This window comes from Somniosus microcephalus, chromosome 14 (assembly GCF_052327205.1).
Source record: "Somniosus microcephalus isolate GS21.2 chromosome 14, FLI_Smic_1.0, whole genome shotgun sequence".
NCBI classification, from domain to species: Eukaryota; Metazoa; Chordata; class Chondrichthyes; order Squaliformes; family Somniosidae; genus Somniosus; species Somniosus microcephalus.
Window position 1 is genome coordinate 65934718 of NC_141000.1, and position 19593 is coordinate 65954310.

The 19593-nt window shown below is 41.0% G+C and overlaps 1 protein-coding gene across 3 annotated transcripts in view; it reads left to right on the plus strand.

The window, feature by feature from the left end:
- Nucleotides 1-19593, plus strand: part of nsun3 (NOP2/Sun RNA methyltransferase 3) — a 79432-nt gene that overhangs the window by 39511 nt on the left and 20328 nt on the right. For all 3 annotated transcript variants that reach the window (XM_086006599.1, XM_086006598.1, XM_086006597.1), the window contains exon 5: nt 2241-2362. In XM_086006599.1, the coding sequence (XP_085862725.1) occupies nt 2241-2362 (122 nt within the window). The remainder of the gene's footprint in view (nt 1-2240; nt 2363-19593) is intronic.

The following is a 19593-nucleotide window of genomic DNA, read 5'->3' on the forward strand; positions in this document are numbered from 1 at the left end:
GTTTCTAAAGGACCAGTTTTAGAAAATAGATGCAAAATGGACTCAAATGGTGTATTCATAATTTGTTTCGTTACATTATGGCAAGTTTGGGTTCAATCATTGCATTTAAAAGCACACTTATGTGCATGTGTGAGCGAAGCACTTCACTCATGCTCGCGGTGTGTATTTTTAAATACAGCAAACCCTATGCTGAAGCCCCACCCATGACTGGTTTTGGATTGGGCTAAAGATGGTAACTCGACACCTGATAGAAATATATAAATGCAAGGTATTAAAGATACGATTTTGTGCATAGTGATGTCACAATACTGTAGGAGGTGAATAAGTTTTGCGTTATTTCCAATCCTCGTTGGTCTCGCTTCTGAATTTCTCTTTTTAAATACCATTCCTGTGGCAGTTTAGAGCTCCTTTAAATTCACTTTGTATCCTCCATGGTAGATCTATAATTGTTGCCTAATTTAGGACTAAAGTCAGTTGTTCTGGAATTAAATGACATTCTGTAATCAGTCAACATCGCATTAAGTGCCAGACTTCTGTCTATATGTAAATAGGACCATTGATTCTGTGTTGAATTTTTGAATATCCATGTTATATTGATTTTAGCCACATGGGGGTGCTCAGTTGTCAGGTTTTACTCAACATTTCTGTTTGAGGGAAATGATTCTCCTTCCTTGTCTGTGTACACAGTACTTGACCCTAATGTTTCCAGCGCAAGTACAATCAGGCCAAGCATGAATAAAATGCAATTGGATTCTATTATTTTATAGTTTCACAAAAAATATAACACTGCTTAATTTGTTTTGAATAGTAATATTAGCCTTCATTTAAGATGTTTTTCAAATTAATTCCTCCCTGCTATTCATTATTTGTAAATTACGGGGAATTAAATTCCATTATTTCCATAAAAACTACATAATCTTAGCACGGATGATCTAGATACAACCACCCCACCCCTGTACACCCCTGTCTTTTTCATAAATTTGTTGTCCAAGTTTTTTTTTTAAAGGGCCTACATACTGAACCTCGGTAATCAGACTGTTGAGCTTTATTTCAAGCGGTAACTTGAGTCCAGCACTGCCAGAAGTTGTGCTCTGCCAGTATGAGTAAGCCACATTAGTAATGGCACTTGTGCTTTTGGGGTATTGTGTCATGTTATGTGTCTCAAATGATTGCTGTTATTGTTAGGAGAAAAAGAAAATCTTTTATCATTTTCCCAACAGAGAACCCATCAACAGCAGCAGGTCAAAGATGTGATTAAACAAATAATGAGTTTCCCAAATGTCTCAGCTCACATGTAACTCTTAGAATTTCTTCTGAGTAGATGCTTCATTGTCTCTGAGATGAGCTTTGAAATTGTTCCTGCAAACTCACTTTTTACCTGCGGTTGTAGGGCCCTAGACAGTTATTTTTCTTCAGTGGTCCTTTTTGATATCCTAGCTTTGTGATGTGTCTCTTTATCTGGGTCACCATGTTCACTTTTTGACAAATCTCCAGACACGTTTCATCCCAGGACACCTTGAAGTAGTGTTGATAACCTCAGAATTGAGAATCTCACTGTTAATTCATGTAGCCATTTTCAGCAATTCTGCAGTTAGAAATAATTCTTGTTTGGTCAGCAATTTCATAGCATTTTTTGGGGGGGAGGTTACCAATTCTACAATATACAATTACTTTGTAAAAGGAAGAAAAATAAGTGCCTCATGACATCTTCAACGCGTTCCAATGTTCCTTACAACTATGGATTACTTTTTTGAAATGCAGTTACTGTTATATAGCTAAACACTTCAGCCAGTTTGTGCACAGTGAAATCTCACAAACAGCAAATGAATGGATGACAGATCATTTATTTTTGGAGCTATTGGTTTAAGCAGGAATGTTGGCTAGGTCACCTTCCTGATTAACTTCCTGCTCCTCATCGAATAGTGCCATGGGATTATTTACGTTCACCGGAACAATCAGATGGGACATCAGGTAAACATCTCAGCCGGAAACTGGCACCTTTGACAATGCAGCATTCCCTCAGTACTACGCTGAGTGGTGGCCTAGATTATGTGCTAAAATTTGTAATGAGGCTTGAAACCAGCACCACCGGACTTAGGTTAGAGTGCTGACAAGTGAGCCAAGTTGACATTAAAGTGGGAAGAGAAAGAGATTTTAATAAAAGACCCTCTGTCACCTGGACTTGTCCATTTTTTGGGGTAGCTTTTCTATTTCCTTACTAGTTTGTTTTGCTTTCTTAGGTGCTAGTGGACACACCATGTTCAAATGATCGAAGTTGGCTGTTCTCCTCTGATGTCCTTCAGGCTCGCATGAGGATTGCACACAGGCCTAATCTACCAGTTTTGCAGAGGCAATTACTCAGGTACAAGAGGAAAAACCTTAAAGCCCATCAGTTCATGTTTTACATTTTAAATGGAATAATTGTCCAATATTTCAGTGAGCGAGTGGTCAATCTATGGAAGACTCCCTAGAGAGATGGTGGAAGCAGTTAGTATTGATTCATTCAAATGTAAATTAGATAGATTTCTTTCAGGAAAATAACATTTTAGGATACAGCATATGAGTAATTTGAGACATATGTGGTAAGTGTAATAGACTTGGGAGGAAAAAGGTGACTTTGGACCGATAGTTCCCAAAACTCTCCACCACTGGGGGTTTTCTTATGTCATTTCCGGGTCTGTTGTAGACTAATTGATAGAGATTGATTGCTATAATTAGTCAACATCTCCATTATCATTGCATCATGTGACTACCAGGATGGTAGAAGACGAACTAGATAGACCGCAGTCGTCTTTCATCTAGCAATTCCTATGTTCCTTTGGGAAACCAGAAGCCAGTCTTAACCTTACTTAAGATCTCAATCCAAGAGACAATGGCATGCCCAGACTATTCTCTTTCATTTTGCTTTCGGAAGGTTGTACAGTACCAGTTGAGACAGTAGATAGCTTATTATGAAACCATATGATATGTCTTAATTTAGTTTCTAGGAGTATTATTCACCAGTACTAAATCATCCAATTTATTATTTCTATCATATGGCCTATTACATTTATTTCTCGTGCCTCTTTTTCTTTTCGTTCAATTATACTTTTTTAAAATTCGATTTTATATTGATTTTAATTCTCAGAACTGTGTGTGGAGTTCAAGCTAAAAATTTCTGCCAAAATGGATGATATTAATAACACATTCTATTTGATTGTCATTGCATTGATTATTATTTATGCTTTGTAAATATACTGCTGGTTTAATTCCATCATGTTCTTTCACATGGGGAGAAGGGGAATGTTATTCCAAAAATATCTCTGTAAACAGTGATATTATTCTTCAAGGCACTTTACGTACTGTTTACCTGACTTCACTTTTTATAGGATACGAACATACGAAAATGACAGGAAAAGACCAAATGATACATTGAGCATGTCCCATATAGTTGTGATGATACCGCCTCTCCCTGCACACCCAAAACCATGTAATCTCCTGGGAAAGACAGATTTTGATCATTTCTTATTTTAATTACAACAACAACTTGTATTTATATAGCGCCTTTAATGTAGTAATACATCCCAAGGCACTGTACAGGAGTATTATAAGACAAAAAATTTGACACCGAGCCACATAAGGAGAAATTAGGGCAGGTGACCAAAAGCTTGGTCAAAGAGGTAGGTTTGAAGGAGCATGAGAGGCAGCGAGGCTGAGAGGTTTGGCAGGGAATTCCAGAGCTTGGGGCCTAGGCAACAGAAGGCACGGCCACCAATGGTTGAAGGAGATTAGAGATAGGGAGGGGCGATGCCATGTGAGAACTTTGAAATCGAGGCGTTGCTTAACCAGGAGCCAATGTAGGTCAGTGAGCACAGGGGTGATGGGGGAACGGGACTTGGTGTGAGTTAGGACACAGGCAGCTGAGTTTTGGATGACCTCCAGTTTACGTAGGGTAGAATGTGGGAGGCCAGCCAGGAGTGAGTTGGAAGAGTCAGGTCTAGAGGTAACAAAGGCATGGATGAGGGTTTCTGCAGCGGATGAGCTGAGGCAAGGGCAGAGACGGGCGATGTTACGGAGGTGAAAATAGGCGGTCTTTGTTATGCTGCGGATCTGTGGTCGGATGCTCATTTCAGGGTCAAATATGACACCAATGTTGCTAACAGTGTGGTTCAGTCTCACAGATGTTAGGGAGAGGGATGGAATCAGTGGCTAGGGAACGGAGTTTGTGGTGGGGACTGAAAACAATGGCTTCGATCTTCCCAATATTTAATTGGAGAAAGTTTCTGCTAATCCAGAACTGTATGTCGGACAAGCAGTCTGACAATTTAGAGCCTGTAGTGGGGTCAAGCGAAGGGATAGTTGGGCGTCTCAGAGACTCCCCTAGCAGTATGAACGAGCGCCTCGTGACTCTTCAGCTCACCCTAACCCGGAACCAGTGCGCTATGGTCATCAGTGCGTACACCCCAACACTGGAAGCCACAGATGAGACCAAAGAGGAATTCTACTCCAGCCTCGAACAATCGCTGGCCCGAGTCCCAACGGGCGACAAGCTGATCCTCCTTGGAGACTTTAACGCCAGAGTTGGAAAGGACACTGACCTCTGGGGAGGTGTGATCGGCAGAGAGGGGATAGGGAAAGCCAACTCCAACGGTACCCTCCTCCTGTCGAAACGCTTAGAACATGGCCTTGTCATAACCAACACCTTGTTCCGTCAGAGAGACAAGTACAAGGCTTCATGGCAGCACCCTCGCTCCAAGCACTGGCACATGTTGGACTACGTCATTGTCCGAGCGAGGGACCGCAAGGACGTCCGCATCACCCGCGCCACGAAGGGAGCTGACGACTGCTGGACAGACCACCGCCTAATCCACTCTGTCATCTCCATCAATGCAACCCCAAAACAGCGGCAGCAACAGAAACAATGCCACAGGAAAATTAACATTGGAGCACTCAAAAGACCCCGCTAAGAAAGCCCTATTCAGCCTGCGCCTCACAAACAACCTGACGACTCCCAGTGATGCAGAGACACAGAGTGCCCACAGCGCCTGGTCTGCACTCAAGGCCTCCATAATCAGCACCTGTGACGAGACGCTCGGTCACTCGACCAGGAAACACCAAGACTGGTTCGACAAGAACGACCAGGAGATCCAGGAGCTAATAAGCCACAAGCGCAAGGCATTCCTGATCTGGAAACAGCAACAGAATTCGAGAGCAAGAAAGCAGCTCTACAGACGCCTGAAGGCCGAGGTCCAACAAAAAACTCACGACCTAAAGAACCGATGGTGGGTGGAGAAAGTGCAGGAGATCCAGCAGCTAGCCGACAACCACGACGTGCATGGATTCTTTAGCGCAGTCAAGACCATCTACGGCCCAAGGCCCTACCCCACTGCGGGCCAAGAACGGAGAGGTACTCATCAAGGACAGAGAGGCAGTCAGTGCCTGCTGGAAGGAGCACTTCGAAGATCTCCTTAACTGCGACTCTGTCTTCGACGCGCGTGTCCTCAACTCCATCCCGCAGCATGCTACCCGCCGCCATCTCGGCGCAACCCCAGCCCGGCATGAGGTTGAAAAGGCCATCCGACAACTGAAGAACAACAAGGCCTCAGGAGCAGATGGAATCCCCGCCGAGGCACTAAAGCATGGCGGAGAAGCACTACTGGCACGAATTCATGAACTCGTTTCTCTTATCTGGAAGGAGGAGAGCATGCCGGGGATGTCAGAGACGCCGTAATTGTGACCATCTTCAAGAAAGGTGACAAATCCCATTGCGGTAATTACAGAGGAGTTTCCCTGCTGTCTGCCACAGGGAAAGTCATCGCAAGAATCCTCCTCAATCGCCTTCTCCCAGGGGCCGAAGAGCTCCTTCCAGAGTTGCAATGCGGATTCCGCCCACTAAGGGACACAATGGACATGATCTTCACTGCACGCCAATTACAAGAGAAATGCAGGGAACAGCACCAACCACTGTACATGGCCTTCTTTGATCTCACAGAGGCCTTTGACACTGTCAACCGTGAGGGATTATGGAGTGTCCTCAAATTCGGCTGCCCTCAAAAGTTTGTCACCATCCTCCGCCTGCTTCACGACAACATGCAAGCCGTGATCCTGACCAACGGTTCCACCACAGACCCAATTCATGTACAAACTGGGGTCAAGCAAGGCTGTGTCATCGCACCAACGCTCTTCTCGATCTTCCTTGCTGCAGTGCTCCATCTCACCCTCAGTAAGCTCCCCGCTGGAGTGGAACTAATTTACAGAACAAACAGGAAACTGTTCAATCTCCATCGCCTCCAGGCCAGATCCAAGGTCGTCCCATCCTCCGCTCACTCGGAGGTCGAACTCCAAACCATCGTTGACACCTTCACCGAAGCGTACGAAAGCATGGGCCTTACACTAAACATCCGTAATAGAAAGGTCCTCTACCAACCTGCCCCCGCCACACAGTACTGCCCCCGATTATCAAAATCCACGACAAGGTCTTGGACAATGTGGACCACTTTCCATACCTTGGGGGCCTACTGTCAACAAGGGCAGACGTCGACGACTAAGTCCAACACCGCCTTCAGTGTGCCAGTGCAGCCTTCGGTCGCCTGAGGGAAGAGTGTGTTTGAAGACCAGGACCTCAAACCCAGCACTAAGCTCACGGTCTACAGAGCAGCAGTGATACCCGCCCTGCTGTATGCCTCAGAGACATGGACCATGTACAGCAGGCACCTCAAAGCACTGGAGAGGTACCACCAACGCTGCCTCTGCACGATCCTGCAAGATAGGCGCACCAACATCAGTGTTCTTGCTCAGGCCAGCATCGAAGCTTTGACCACGCTCGATCAGCTCCGATGGACGGGTCACATTGTCTGCATGCCCGATACGAGACTCCCAAAACAAGCGCTCTACTCGGAGCTCCAGCACAGCAAGGGAGCCCCAGGTGGGCAGAGGACACGCTTCAAGGACACCCTCAAAGCCTCCTTGAAAAAGTGTAACATCCCCACCGACACCTGGGAATCCCTGGCCCAAGACCGCACAAAGTGGAGGAGAAGCATCCGGGAAGGCGCCGAACACCTTGAGTCTCTTCGCCGGGAGCAAGCGGAAGCCAAGCGCAGGGAGCGCACCCCGACCCTTCAACCACCGTCTGCCCCACCTGAGGTGGGATAAAGAGCAGTTAGAAAGATTACCTCTAATCATTTGGCAGTGTTCTCTGACTCTATATGCTGTGCCTATATGCATCTCTTCACTTCACCTGACGAAGGAGCAGCGCTCCGAAAGCTTGTGATTTCAAATAAAGCTGTTGGACTATAACCTGGTGTTGTGTGACTGCTCACATTTGCCCCACCTGTGACAGAGACTGTAGGTCCCGCATTGGACTCATCAGTCACCTGCAAACTCATTTTTAATGTGGAAGCAAGTCATCCTCGGTTCCGAGGGACTGCCTAAGAAGAAGAAGTGAGGTAGAGCTGGGTGTCATCGGCGTACATGCGGAAACTGACGCTGTGTTTTCGGATGATGTCGCCAAGGGGCAACACGTAGATACGAAATAGGAGGGGGCCAAGGATAGATCCTTGGGGACGCCAGAGGTAATGGAGCGGGAAGAGAAGCCATTGCAGGTGACTCTCTGGCTACGATTAGATAGATAAGAATGGAACCAGGCGAGTACAGTCCCATCCAGCTGGATGACGGTCCGTAGGTACTTTGTTCTAATTCAGTTACTGATTGTAAAACAACTGCAATATGAAGTTTAAATTGTGTAATGGGAATGAGGTGAAATAAGAAAAGAACTAAACTGCAATATGTAAATCAACTTGTTTGTGAAAAATGGTTGTTGCATGCTCTTTCGCAACAAGCAATAACAATGGGCTGGATTTTGTGGTAGAAATAATGGGGAGGCTAACGACGCACACCATTACATGGAAATCAGACAGCAACTTCCAGCGACCGCTCATGTGCAGTTAACTACGGAAATCAGGAAGTTGCTGCCTGAGATGCCCTGCTCCTCCAAAAGCTGTTCAATAATGGTATCTCGCTGAGAGACTCAACATTGAAATGCATGGAACGGCATGGCATTGCTGTACTAACCTGAATAGATACGAACTAAACTGACCAAAAAAAGTTAGGGCTTGTCCATTCCAGTGAAAGTACTCTCTTAACAGCATGGTAAGTGTTAATTACTGCCAAACAACCTCTGACAGTGAAAATTAACTTTTACAATTGTGGAGTCTCATTCCTTCAGATAATTATTGTTGGAGATTTTAAAAATATAAAAAATGTTGAATTTTTTTTACATTTTCTTTCTATCACTCTCTTAATCCAGTCTTTCTTTCCCTCTTTATTTCGCTCTTTCTACCTGATTTGACATTGAATTCATGTTCTAACTGACACTTCCTGGTTCAGACTTTGCGCTGCTCATTAACAATTCTTCAATCTGATTGGTTAAGGAGATACACAGTTGCTTTCCTATTTACACAGGTCCCAGATGCTCTGTAGAGGGCGCTGTGCTTTTTGGCTCTATAATTTACAATGGGGCAGTAATTCCTCCCCAAACGCGTGAGTACGGAAGGGGTACTCATGCGTCTGGCCGGAGGAAATGCCGGTTTTCAGCATGCACAGCACATGCGCTGAAAACCGGCATTTCCTCTCCTCTAACCCAAGAGTTGAAGAGGCTAGCGCGTGCGCTGTAGGGGGCAGCGCGTGCGTCTTGGATTTCCTCTGTTTTGGGGGATTTGCGCATGTGTAAAGGCCTCCGGTCTTTACGCTTGTAAAAAGCACACGTAAGTATTTATTTTTACAGGTAAGTGGTGTTTTAGTGCAATTTAGAATTTTTTTTTCCACAGGTTTATTATTTTAAAGAATCTACAATAAGGTAAGTTTAGTTTTAGACCCTTTTTATTAAAAAATTATTTTTTTCAATATAAAAAATTATTGTTTAAATTATTTTTAAAAAATTATTTATACTTAATTTAATGATTGGGATGTTTTTTAAATTTTTATTTAAAGTTTAAATAGTGTTTTGGGCCCCCGTAGTTTTCATGAGTTTGACAGTTCTTACACTCAAACTCATGAATGAACCTTCCCCTCCCCTGATTGGTTGTACAGTGTTCACCTGACCCCAGCCGGCACATCGCACTAACTACGCCACTGGATCAGGTAAGCACTGCGCGCTGACATCTGAACCAGGCCTGTGACAGGAAATGCAAGCAGGCCCGGGCTTCAGATGTCAGCGCGCAGGGTGAGTGCAGATCGGGGGCTTGCACGCGCGGCAAGCCCCCGACACCAAGTTCTGGGCCAATAAGTTCCAGTGCAGAATCCCATAGAAAGTCTATGGGCAAGTGCAAGTGTAATGAATGGTTGCTGGTGTGAGCAAAATCCGGCCAATTGTGTTTTTAATGGAATGAAAGCCTCTGATGCTTTCTAATGAGATTGTGTTAGGTTTTGTAGCAGCATTTTTACGGTAGATATCTGCAGCTGCATTTTTGCACACCTTTTCAGTATGAACATGACATAAATATTTTGCCTCTGATGGTGAATGTTTTAACTTCCATTTATCTATGCCTGCCACAATGGTTACCTCTAAAACTTTAATTTTTATTAAAATTCTAGAAACGTAAACCTCTGGTTATTTGCAACACTGAACAAATTTATCAAGAAATCTTTTGCAATTCTCTAATTAAAAATATTTATGATATAAAATATTTTAATGATTAAAGAGTTTAAATGAATCTTAAATTTTCTCGTTTTATTGGACAGTTTCAAAGGTGAAGTTTAAATAACTAAGGAAAGAATATGTAAAAGGGAATTAATTATTGGAAATTATAGAATACAAATATTTTGGTTATTGGCATGTTTTGGTTTCTGCAACAAGCAAGTGTACTCTGTTTATAATTTGACTAATGGATTAATTTGCAGTCTTCATAATTGTATTTTACATTACATGTATGGGTTTCTTTGTGCACTAAGTACTGATACTAAAAGTTTATCTTTAGATTAATAAATTGGTATTAATTACTTTTGCAATAATGTGAAAAAATGCATTTATCAAATAGATGTAATGCAATATGAATTTGCTGTTCAGTACTCTAGTTGATTTTAGCTGACCTTTGATCAAACTTACTCCACATTGATTCCATCATCCACTGAAACGAGCTCTGACACACTACTAAACTTCCATCATGCAGCCTATTGTTTTACCTCCAACAATGAATCCATCTACCTGAGCTTCAACTTGCCCAGTCATTTGTGAGCAGGGAAAGTACACAATGGACCCTTACAAGGTTTATCCACATCCTGTTTGACCCTGAGTTGAATTTCGTACTCCACATCTGGCCCACCAAGATAGCATTCGTCCACAAGCAGAACATTGTGTGACTACCCACATTCCTTCCTCTGCTGTCAAAAACCTAATCCACCTACTCATCACCAAGATCGACTTCTCCAACCCTCTCTTTGACGCCCGTCATCCTTAACAAATTACAGTGAATTCATAACTCCATGGCCCATTCCCTCTTCAGCAGGAAGTCCCCATATCTTTGCAAAGCTCTACTGGCTTCCTGTGCCTCAGCAATTGATTTCAGGATCAAAGGTCAGGAGTGAAATTAGGAAACATTTCTACACACAAAGGGTGGTAGAAGTTTGGAACTCTCTTCCGCAAACGGCAATTGATGCTAGATCAGTTAATTTTAAATCTGAGATTGAGAGCTTTTTGTTAAACAAAGGTATTGATATGGGCCAACGGTGGGTATATGGAGTTAGGTCGCAGATCAGCCATGATCTCATTGAATGGTGGAACAGGCTCAAGGGGCTGAATGGCCTATTCCTGTTCCTATGTACCTTTTAGCCTTGGCTTTAGATCCCACTATGTCCTTCTTCCAACCTACCTGAGCCATATACAGGAGACTTTGGTTTATCCGGAGGTTGTATGTCCAGAAACCTCGATCTACCGGCAGAAATCAGGAGCCGTTCGGTTAGGTTGTTTTTCTTCTCGTGGCTTTTTTTTTTAAACAGTCAGGCTTTGGAAAGTCTCTCTGAAACTGTTGCTAAGCTACAGAGATGCTTCCAAGGTATGGGCTGACTGTTTGAAGCTGTTGCTAAGCAACAGTGTTTGTTGTCAGATACGGAGATGAAAATCTCCGTATGCTTCAACATTAACTTTGTATGTCCGGCAGTTCTGATAGATCGGCAACAGGTCGGTGCCGGATATAACAAAGTTTCCTGTATCCTTACTCACATGCTCTACTCCTCTGGTTCCAAATTACTTGTTGTTTATTTCCTTTCCTTCAGCTGCACCATTGAAGGCCAATCATTCAGTCACTATGCTGTGGTGCTCCAGAATTCTTTCCTAAAGCCACTTCACTTGCTACTTCCATCCTTGTCGTCAAAAGTTTCTTTAAAGCCTATGCATTTAACCTTGCCTTCAGTCTCCCCCTCTACATATAAATTTCCTCCTTTCCCTGCTTGGTGTCCATCTCTTCAGTGTGGAAGAGGTGTTCCTTCATGTGAGGCGTGCTATATAAATGCAATTTGTTGTCGCCATCTTTGTGCAGGGGTGAATGGTTTCTGTTTCCGTTGGCTAGTAGTCATAAAACTACTGTAAAGAAATGTGTATAAAGGTTTTGCTGAGTTTTTCTAATTGCCTTCAATTTCCCCATACCTAATTTGTCTTCTAGAAATTTTTTTACTTGAATTAAACTTTTTAAAATAAAGACTGAATGAAGAACCCTGTACTATACTTAATCCATATTAAATGTGACCTGGGAGTGCATGATGCTGACACTGGATGCAACATTCTTCACCTTGAGGAGCACAAAATTTCACCAAAAAAGTTTTAAAAATTAAGACTGTCACATGCGTGTTATTTTGCAATACATTTTTTTCGCACGTGATTCCCTTTTCTCTAATCCCCAGAGGTTTTACTTAATGGAACTGATGTGACATGACTTTTCAAACAGCTTGACACTCGCCTTCAGTACGGAAAGAAAATGGAACAGACTGACTCTTCATTTTGTAAATCTATATATCATTAGTAGAATTAAGTTAATTTTTACATAATACTTTGCACGTAAAACAGCCTGCAGAGACTATTGATAGAAATGTTCAATTAGCTAATTGATAACAGCCCCAGAGCTGCACTCCTCAGCTATTATCAATTAACTAATTGTACATTCTATCAGTAGGCTCTGCAGGAATACTTCCTTTGAGCAATACCTATTTGTTTGTCTAATAAAAGCCACAAAATTGAAATCATTAAATAAGTCATTAAAGACTTCCATTGAATAGGAATGGGAAAAAACATACAACACAACAAAGAACTGACAGTTTTTGTAAAACTATTATGATGGGGAAATAAGCTGATTGTGACACGTGCTAAACATAACCTTTTGATTTTACTTCTGTATATATTCTTGAAATTTCTCGAGATAGCATTGGATTCTTTTTAATGACTTAAATGTGCGGTAGTTTGTAGTGTTTAACCAAGGTGGTGGACATGTGTTATGGTTATTTGTTATTAGATAACAATTCAAAATATGCTGGGGAATAAAATGACAAACTAATAGCATAGTGCACAGCTCCAAGCAGTGTTCTGATGACAGTGCCAGCGGTGCATTGCATTGTATTCTGACTGAAGATGTTACTAGCAGCAAATTTAAAGATTTCCGAATGACCTCACTAGAAGTCAGCAGGAATGCAATTTGCAGTGTAGATGTCTAAATCTCCAGAAAGCATGTTGACTGGTTTGTCATCACATATCTTATCAATTATGCCTTATGTCCTATTTGTACAGTAGCACCTCAAATTTACAAACATCTTGGGACCAGCAGGCGTTCATACAGTTTGCCTAAAATATCCATTTTGTTTTTGTTTATTTTAGTAAGCAAAGGTGGCATTTCAGTTTACTTGTATATATGCTATATTGCATCAATATGTATATCTGACAAAAACACTTGGGTAAGTACCTTGTGCAATATTAATACTTCATTAATGTACATTGAATGCTTGGTTATACAGTCAGTTCAGCACATTGGAGATTGGTAGGTATTGATAATTCAGATACAACCAGACTATGTCATTTGTCCAGAATTACAGGACACATGTCAAGTGAAACTTGATACTAGAATTTCTTCTCCCTCTTTTCCCAATATTTGGATAAGCCAAAAGTTCCTTCAACTAAATGTTGGCAAAACCAAAGCTGTTCTCTTCAGCTCCTGCAAACACCCCCTCATCTTCAGCTTCAACTCAATCTACTTCCCTGGCAGCCATCTCAGTCTTAGCCCAGAGATGCAAAACCTGGGCTTACTGCTTTAAACCCAAGCTCAGCTTCCTTCCCCACATCTGATCCATCATCAAAAGTAGTTAAGTTAGTTAGTTAAGAAGTTAAAGTTTATATAAAGATAAAATAAATAGAGATAATCACATATTGTACAGAACTCATTATCTGTGAAACTATTAACATGTCATCATACTATAAGAAACAATCAGGCAAAGATGGAATTTGTAGGCTCTAGGGTTAGATGGGTATTCTGGAGGTTTTGGAAGAACATGACATAAGAAATAGGAGCGGGAGTAGGCCATACGGCTCAATAAGACCATGGCTGATTTTCTACCTCAACTCCACTTTCCCGCCCTAACCCCATATCCCTTGTTCCCCTTAGTGTCCAAAAACCTATCGATCTCAGTCCTGAATATACTCAACGACGGAAGCTAGAGAGAGAAACTTTATAGAATCAATGACTAAATGAGTAGGGTGGAATCCATGAAAGAGCTAATTGTGCAAGCTTTATGGAAGTAATGGGTTGAATCGCCTTTTTTTTAAAGCCACTGGATTGGAACTTCCTGGTTTCACAATAAAGAATAGTTTTGCATAACCATCTGCTACCAGGCTTCTGTATTCTGCAATTAAGAACATAAGAACAAGGAGCAGGAGCAGGCCATACGGCCCCTCGGGCCTGCTCCGCCATTCAATAGGATCATGGCTGATCCGAACCTAGACTCACGTCCACTTCCCTGCCCTCTCCCCGTAACCCCCAATTCCCTTATCTGCTAGGAAATTGTCTATCTCCATTTTAAATTTATTTAATGTTGCAGCTTCCACAGCTCTCTGGGGTAGCAAATTCCATAGATTTACTACCCTCTGAGTGAAGAACTTTCTCCTCATCTCAGTTTTGAAAGGGCAGCCCCTTATTCTTAGATTATGCCCCCTAGTTCTAGTCTCACCCATCAGTGGAAACATCCTCCCCGCATCCACCCGATCAAGCCCCCTCACAATCTTATATGTTTCGATAAGATCGCCTCTCATTCTTCTGAATTCCAATGAGTAGAGTCCCAACCTACTCAACCTTTCCTCATACGTCAACCCCCTCATCTCCGGAATCAACCGAGTGAACCTTCTCTGAACCGCCTCGAGAGCAAGTATATCTTTTCTTAAATATGGAAACCAAAACTGCACGCAGTATTCCAGGTGTGGCCTCACCAATACCCTGTATAACTGCAGCAAGACTTCCCTGTTTTTATACTCCGTCCCCCTTGCAATAAAAGCCAAGATTCCATTGGCCTTCCTGATCACCTGCATACTAACTTTTTGTGTTTCATGCACCAGGACCCCCAGATCCCTTTGTACTGTAGCACTTTGCAGTTTCTCTCCATTTAGATAATAACTTGCTCTTTGATTTTTTTCTACCAAAGTGCATAACCTCACACTTTTCAACATTATATTGCATCTGCCAAATCTCTGCCCACTCACTTAGCCTGTCTATGTCCTTTTGCAGGTTTTTTATGTCATCCTCACTCATTGCTTTCCCTCCCATCTTTGTATCGTCGGCAAACTTGGATATGTTGCACTCGGTCCCTTCCTCCAAATCGTTAATATAGATTGTAAAGAGTTGGGGTCCCAGCACTGACCCCTACGGAACACCACTAGTTACTGATTGCCAGCCCGAGAATGAACCATTTATCCCAACTCTGTTTTCTGTTAGATAGCCAATCTTCCACCCATGCCAGTATATTACCCCCAATCCTGTGATTTTTTTTTATCTTGATCAGTAATCTTTTGTATGGAACCTTGTCAAATGCCTTTTGGAAGTCCAAATACACTACATCCACTGGTTCCCCTTTATCCACCCTGTATGTTACATCCTCAAAGAATTCGAGCAAATTTGTCAAACATGACTTCCCCTTCATAAAACCATGCTGACTCTGTCCTATTAAATTATGTTTATCCAAATGCTCTGTTACTGTTTCCTTAATAATGGACTCCAACATTTTGCCAACCACAGATGTTAGGCTAACTGGTCTATAGTTTCCAGCTTTTTGTCTACTTCCCTTCTTAAATAAGGGTGTTACATTAGCAGTTTTCCAATCTGCCGGGACCTTTCCTGAGTCCAGGGAGTTCTGGAAAATAATCACCAATGCATCCACAATCCCTACCGCCACTTCTCTCAAGACCCTAGGATGTAGGCCATCAGGTCCGGGGGATTTATCCGCCTTAAGTCCCATTATTTTACTGAGTACCATCTCCTTAGTGATTTTAATCATTTTTAGCTCCCTCCCCTCCCCCCCCCCCCCTCCATTGCCCCCTGTTTGTCCAGTGTTGGGATATTTTTAGTGTCCTCTACTGTAAAGACTGATACAAAATATTTGTTCAGCGTCTTTGCCATCTCCATGTTCCCCACCACTAGTTTTCCGGTCCCATCCTCTAAGGGACCAACGTTCACGTTAGCCACCCTTTTTCTTTTTATATAGCTGTTATAAACCATAACACACAGAAATATGAGTGACTAATAGACACCAGAATGTGGTGCAGTCTCTCCCTTTAGGATTGTTGTGCAAGTCAGATGAATGCAGTTCCTTTTAAGCCAACAAAAACAATAGGATAGCTTTTAAAATAGATAAGGCATCTAAGGGACTAATGCTACACTGTTGAGGGGTAGATTTTTGTTTTCACCGCTTGGGTGATAATCTGGTGGCGTGGAATGCTGACCTATATAGAACCCGTCTGATCTGTATTCCATTGACTTTAAAGGAATAAAAATCAGATAGGTTCTCTAAAGGCTGGGCAATCTGCCCCACCAGGTTGCTGTCCAGACAGTGAAGACAAAAATCTACTCCATTCAAAGGATCCTAAGTTTGAAGCTCATCAATGACTGACAGTTGAACTCACTGATCCTCTGTAAGCAAGGTAAGCCAGTTTGCAGCAAGGCTTTGCTAGCTGGCCTTCAACTGATGAGAAAGAAAAATAATATTCCAGCGTGCTATCTTTCCCTATACAGAGAAGCATTCAATGTGCAATCATCTCAGAATGCTGAAAGAGGAGGCTAAAATTTTAGGTTTAATAAAATTGAATTAAAATCCGTTCCTTACATTTGTATACTATGGTAGTTTCTGTCATCTGTGTAGTGAGATAACTAGTTTTGAATGGTGCCACGCCCGGGCGCTAGTTGCTTTGCGCCCTCTTAGGGCGCTAACGGGAGGCACAAAGCAACCGAATTTCCCCCCTTAATTCTTAAAGCTGCACATGGTAGAATTGATTACATTGTGTGATATGCACAACAGTTCATTTGTGACACCAGTTTATAATCAATAGTCTACATCTCTTGTGCATTATTTTGTGCATTCATCAAACTGCATCATTATATACTTTCACTTTATTGAATAACAGCCAAAAAATGTTATACTCTCTTATATTCACATCAAAATTTCTTTGCTGCTCCAATGAATAAATTGGCAATTTACATCTCATCTAATTTGCACATTTATTCAACTGAAATGAGATTACAGGAAGCATGCCACACATTACTGTGTAAATAGATTGACAAAAATGATTTACATAGAGGTGCTAATGTGGGGGAAATGGTAAGAATTCTAACATTTCATGTTGTCTTTTAAGTGAAGCTAGATGCATGATCAATATTCTGTAAGAAGGGAATTGAAAACCTGAGTGGGTAAAATGTAGTGTTTGAATTATGATTGCACTTCTCAGCTCTACTGACTAACTGGATCAGGAATTCATAGTATATAATTTGAGTGATAAATATTGTGAATTTGGATTCTGTGCTCAGATCAAATAATCTTTAATTGCTTGCAGCTTGCTTGCAAATTCTACCTTTCGCCACCAGGTGGCACTGTTGATATAGTTCAAAGAACTTTTATTGCTAAGTAATTGGTGGCGATGACAATAGCCAAAACTAGCTTATGCTCATTGGTATGTAGTTATTTTTAAATAATTTGACCACAATGAGTATAGCAGGTATAAAATGATGTGTATAACTATTACACAGGTTAAAATAGATGAGAAAATTGTTTAAAATAATTGGCTGCTTCCTGTTAGGTTGTATATCCAACTTTATTTTTGGCAAATTGGATACTGTCTGCTGTCATTTCCAGTTATATTCACAGATCTGTCACCAAAAATCATGGCAGTTGACTGGTCCACTACAGTGATGATGACTGACAATCACCAAAAGTAGAGTATTTTTCTACTTGTGTATAAGAAGTGGATGTGTGGTCAAATATAGTAGACAACAAATAGTGAGAGGGGATAGAGGGAGCCTCAGCGGTCAGGACAGCCATTGACCAGTTGGCCATTGAAAGATGGAAACTTTATATTGAAAAATATATCCAGTAGAAACTATTGCCATTTGTCTGAATCCTTATGGATAGAATAATTGACCACTTAACCAAACAATAGGTCAACTATTCAACTGCACTGACTTAGTACTGTTGTGATAGTGTTAGACAGTGTACTGTTGAATGTCAGCTTTCTAATATTAGTCCAAAACAATACACCATTTTAGAAACCATTTTCATTTGATACCTAATGAGGTACTGAATTATTTGCCACTTATCAGCATCTGTTTTTTTTGTGTTCAACTGATAGCCATTTAAAAAAAATTGGAGAATTAGGAAGTATTGAAATCAATGAAAATGACACAATTACAATGTGGTCAAAGTAAAACAAGTAATTTTTTAAGTACGTTTCTCATTAAAGTGTATATACTTTACAAGCATTCACAATAGGAATTGATCATGTACTACATATGTAAAACTGGCTCTGTTTTACATTAGAGGTACAGTTATGAAATGGTGTGATAGTCAAAAACACAATGATTTACTAAGTCAACAGGACAGTATATGGTGTGTAGGTAGAAAATTGTTCAACTATTTGTGCACATCATTTATCAGATTACAAAGATGCTCCAAAATGAATTTGCATCTGCTGCAATGCGCTTTATTTGAAATTAAATTGGTATTTTGCTGCTTGATGTGTATGAAGAACATTTGTTTGCTTTGTTTCACCTGATAATTTGTGTGGCCTACAAGGCAGCCATGCCTTCATCCTGCTAACTGCTTAACAGTGATGCTGAGGCAGTCACCCTTTACTGGAAACTAGTTTCGATCCATAATGCCATATCCTTATTGAATCAACTCTTTCTTTATTGACTTAACGGTTGCTATCTGTTCTCAGGAACTCATGATTCCTATGATCTATTTAGTACAAGCACACCATATTTTAGAATTACATAAAATAAGATTTATATGGACAGGTGCCTGCTCACTACAAACTGCCAAATGCCACAGTGACTTGTAATATTGTTAACTTTTAAAATCTTTCAGATGATTATCGCTACTGTTAGTGTTATAAATTAAATTAGGGAATGGCGTTAATTGAGCATAAAACCTACTTGGAAAGCTCTTTCCATTAGGTTAATATTTTACATGCTAGCAAAATATGTTGCCATCTCAGAATGCCTAATTCGGGATGTTAATCTTAGTCATGTGTCTGTCTTTAATGTGCTCCAATACTTTCTTGGTAATTACTGGTATTTTAAGTTGTGCTCTAAACTGGTATAGATCTAATAGAGATATTGCTTCAAAAAATATATAAGATTGAGAAAATGATTTGAAATATAATCCATTTATAGCTAATAATAGTGACGCTAGCTCCGCAATTGGGAAAGCATGAACGAATGAGCCAGGTTGAAAAATAGCATTGACAAGCTGAACGGTTTTACTGAAAGGTTGACTTAAAATTGATCTAAAAGTATATTTTATATGGTATAAATATCAATTGGTTTAATTCTCCCCTGTGCTATTTTTAGCATATATGTTAATGCATTTCCTTAAATTCATGTTTTTCATGTAGTCAAGCAGTTTATTTTAACCTGCTTATTTTAAATTGTTTAACGTCTGTTAAGAGACAAATATATGCAAATGTATTAAAAGGGTGCTCTAAAAATAGTGCACAAAGGAATTGAACCCACAATTTGGTTATATTTTTGATTGAGTACTTTCATTAGACAGCTGCTAGAAATGCACAGCTGTAAAAACTAATCGTATGTATATGACACGAGATGCCCAGTACGAACTCCACTTTGAGAAGAAAGTTTAAAGTGAACGGAAAAGAAATTCTTGTGTGTTTCCTAGGTATTGCTAATACAGAATCAAAGTTCACTTAATATAAAAAAAAGTCACATTTGCTTCCATAAGTGACCATCTCTTGTTTCAGAATCACTGTCCATTGCTTGACATTGTTACTTTCCTTCCAGATTGATTAATTGGGGGCGCACCATGGCACATCTTGAAGCCCATATAAAATGTACTGTTTCATAGAGAAAATGCATTATCAAAAGTTAC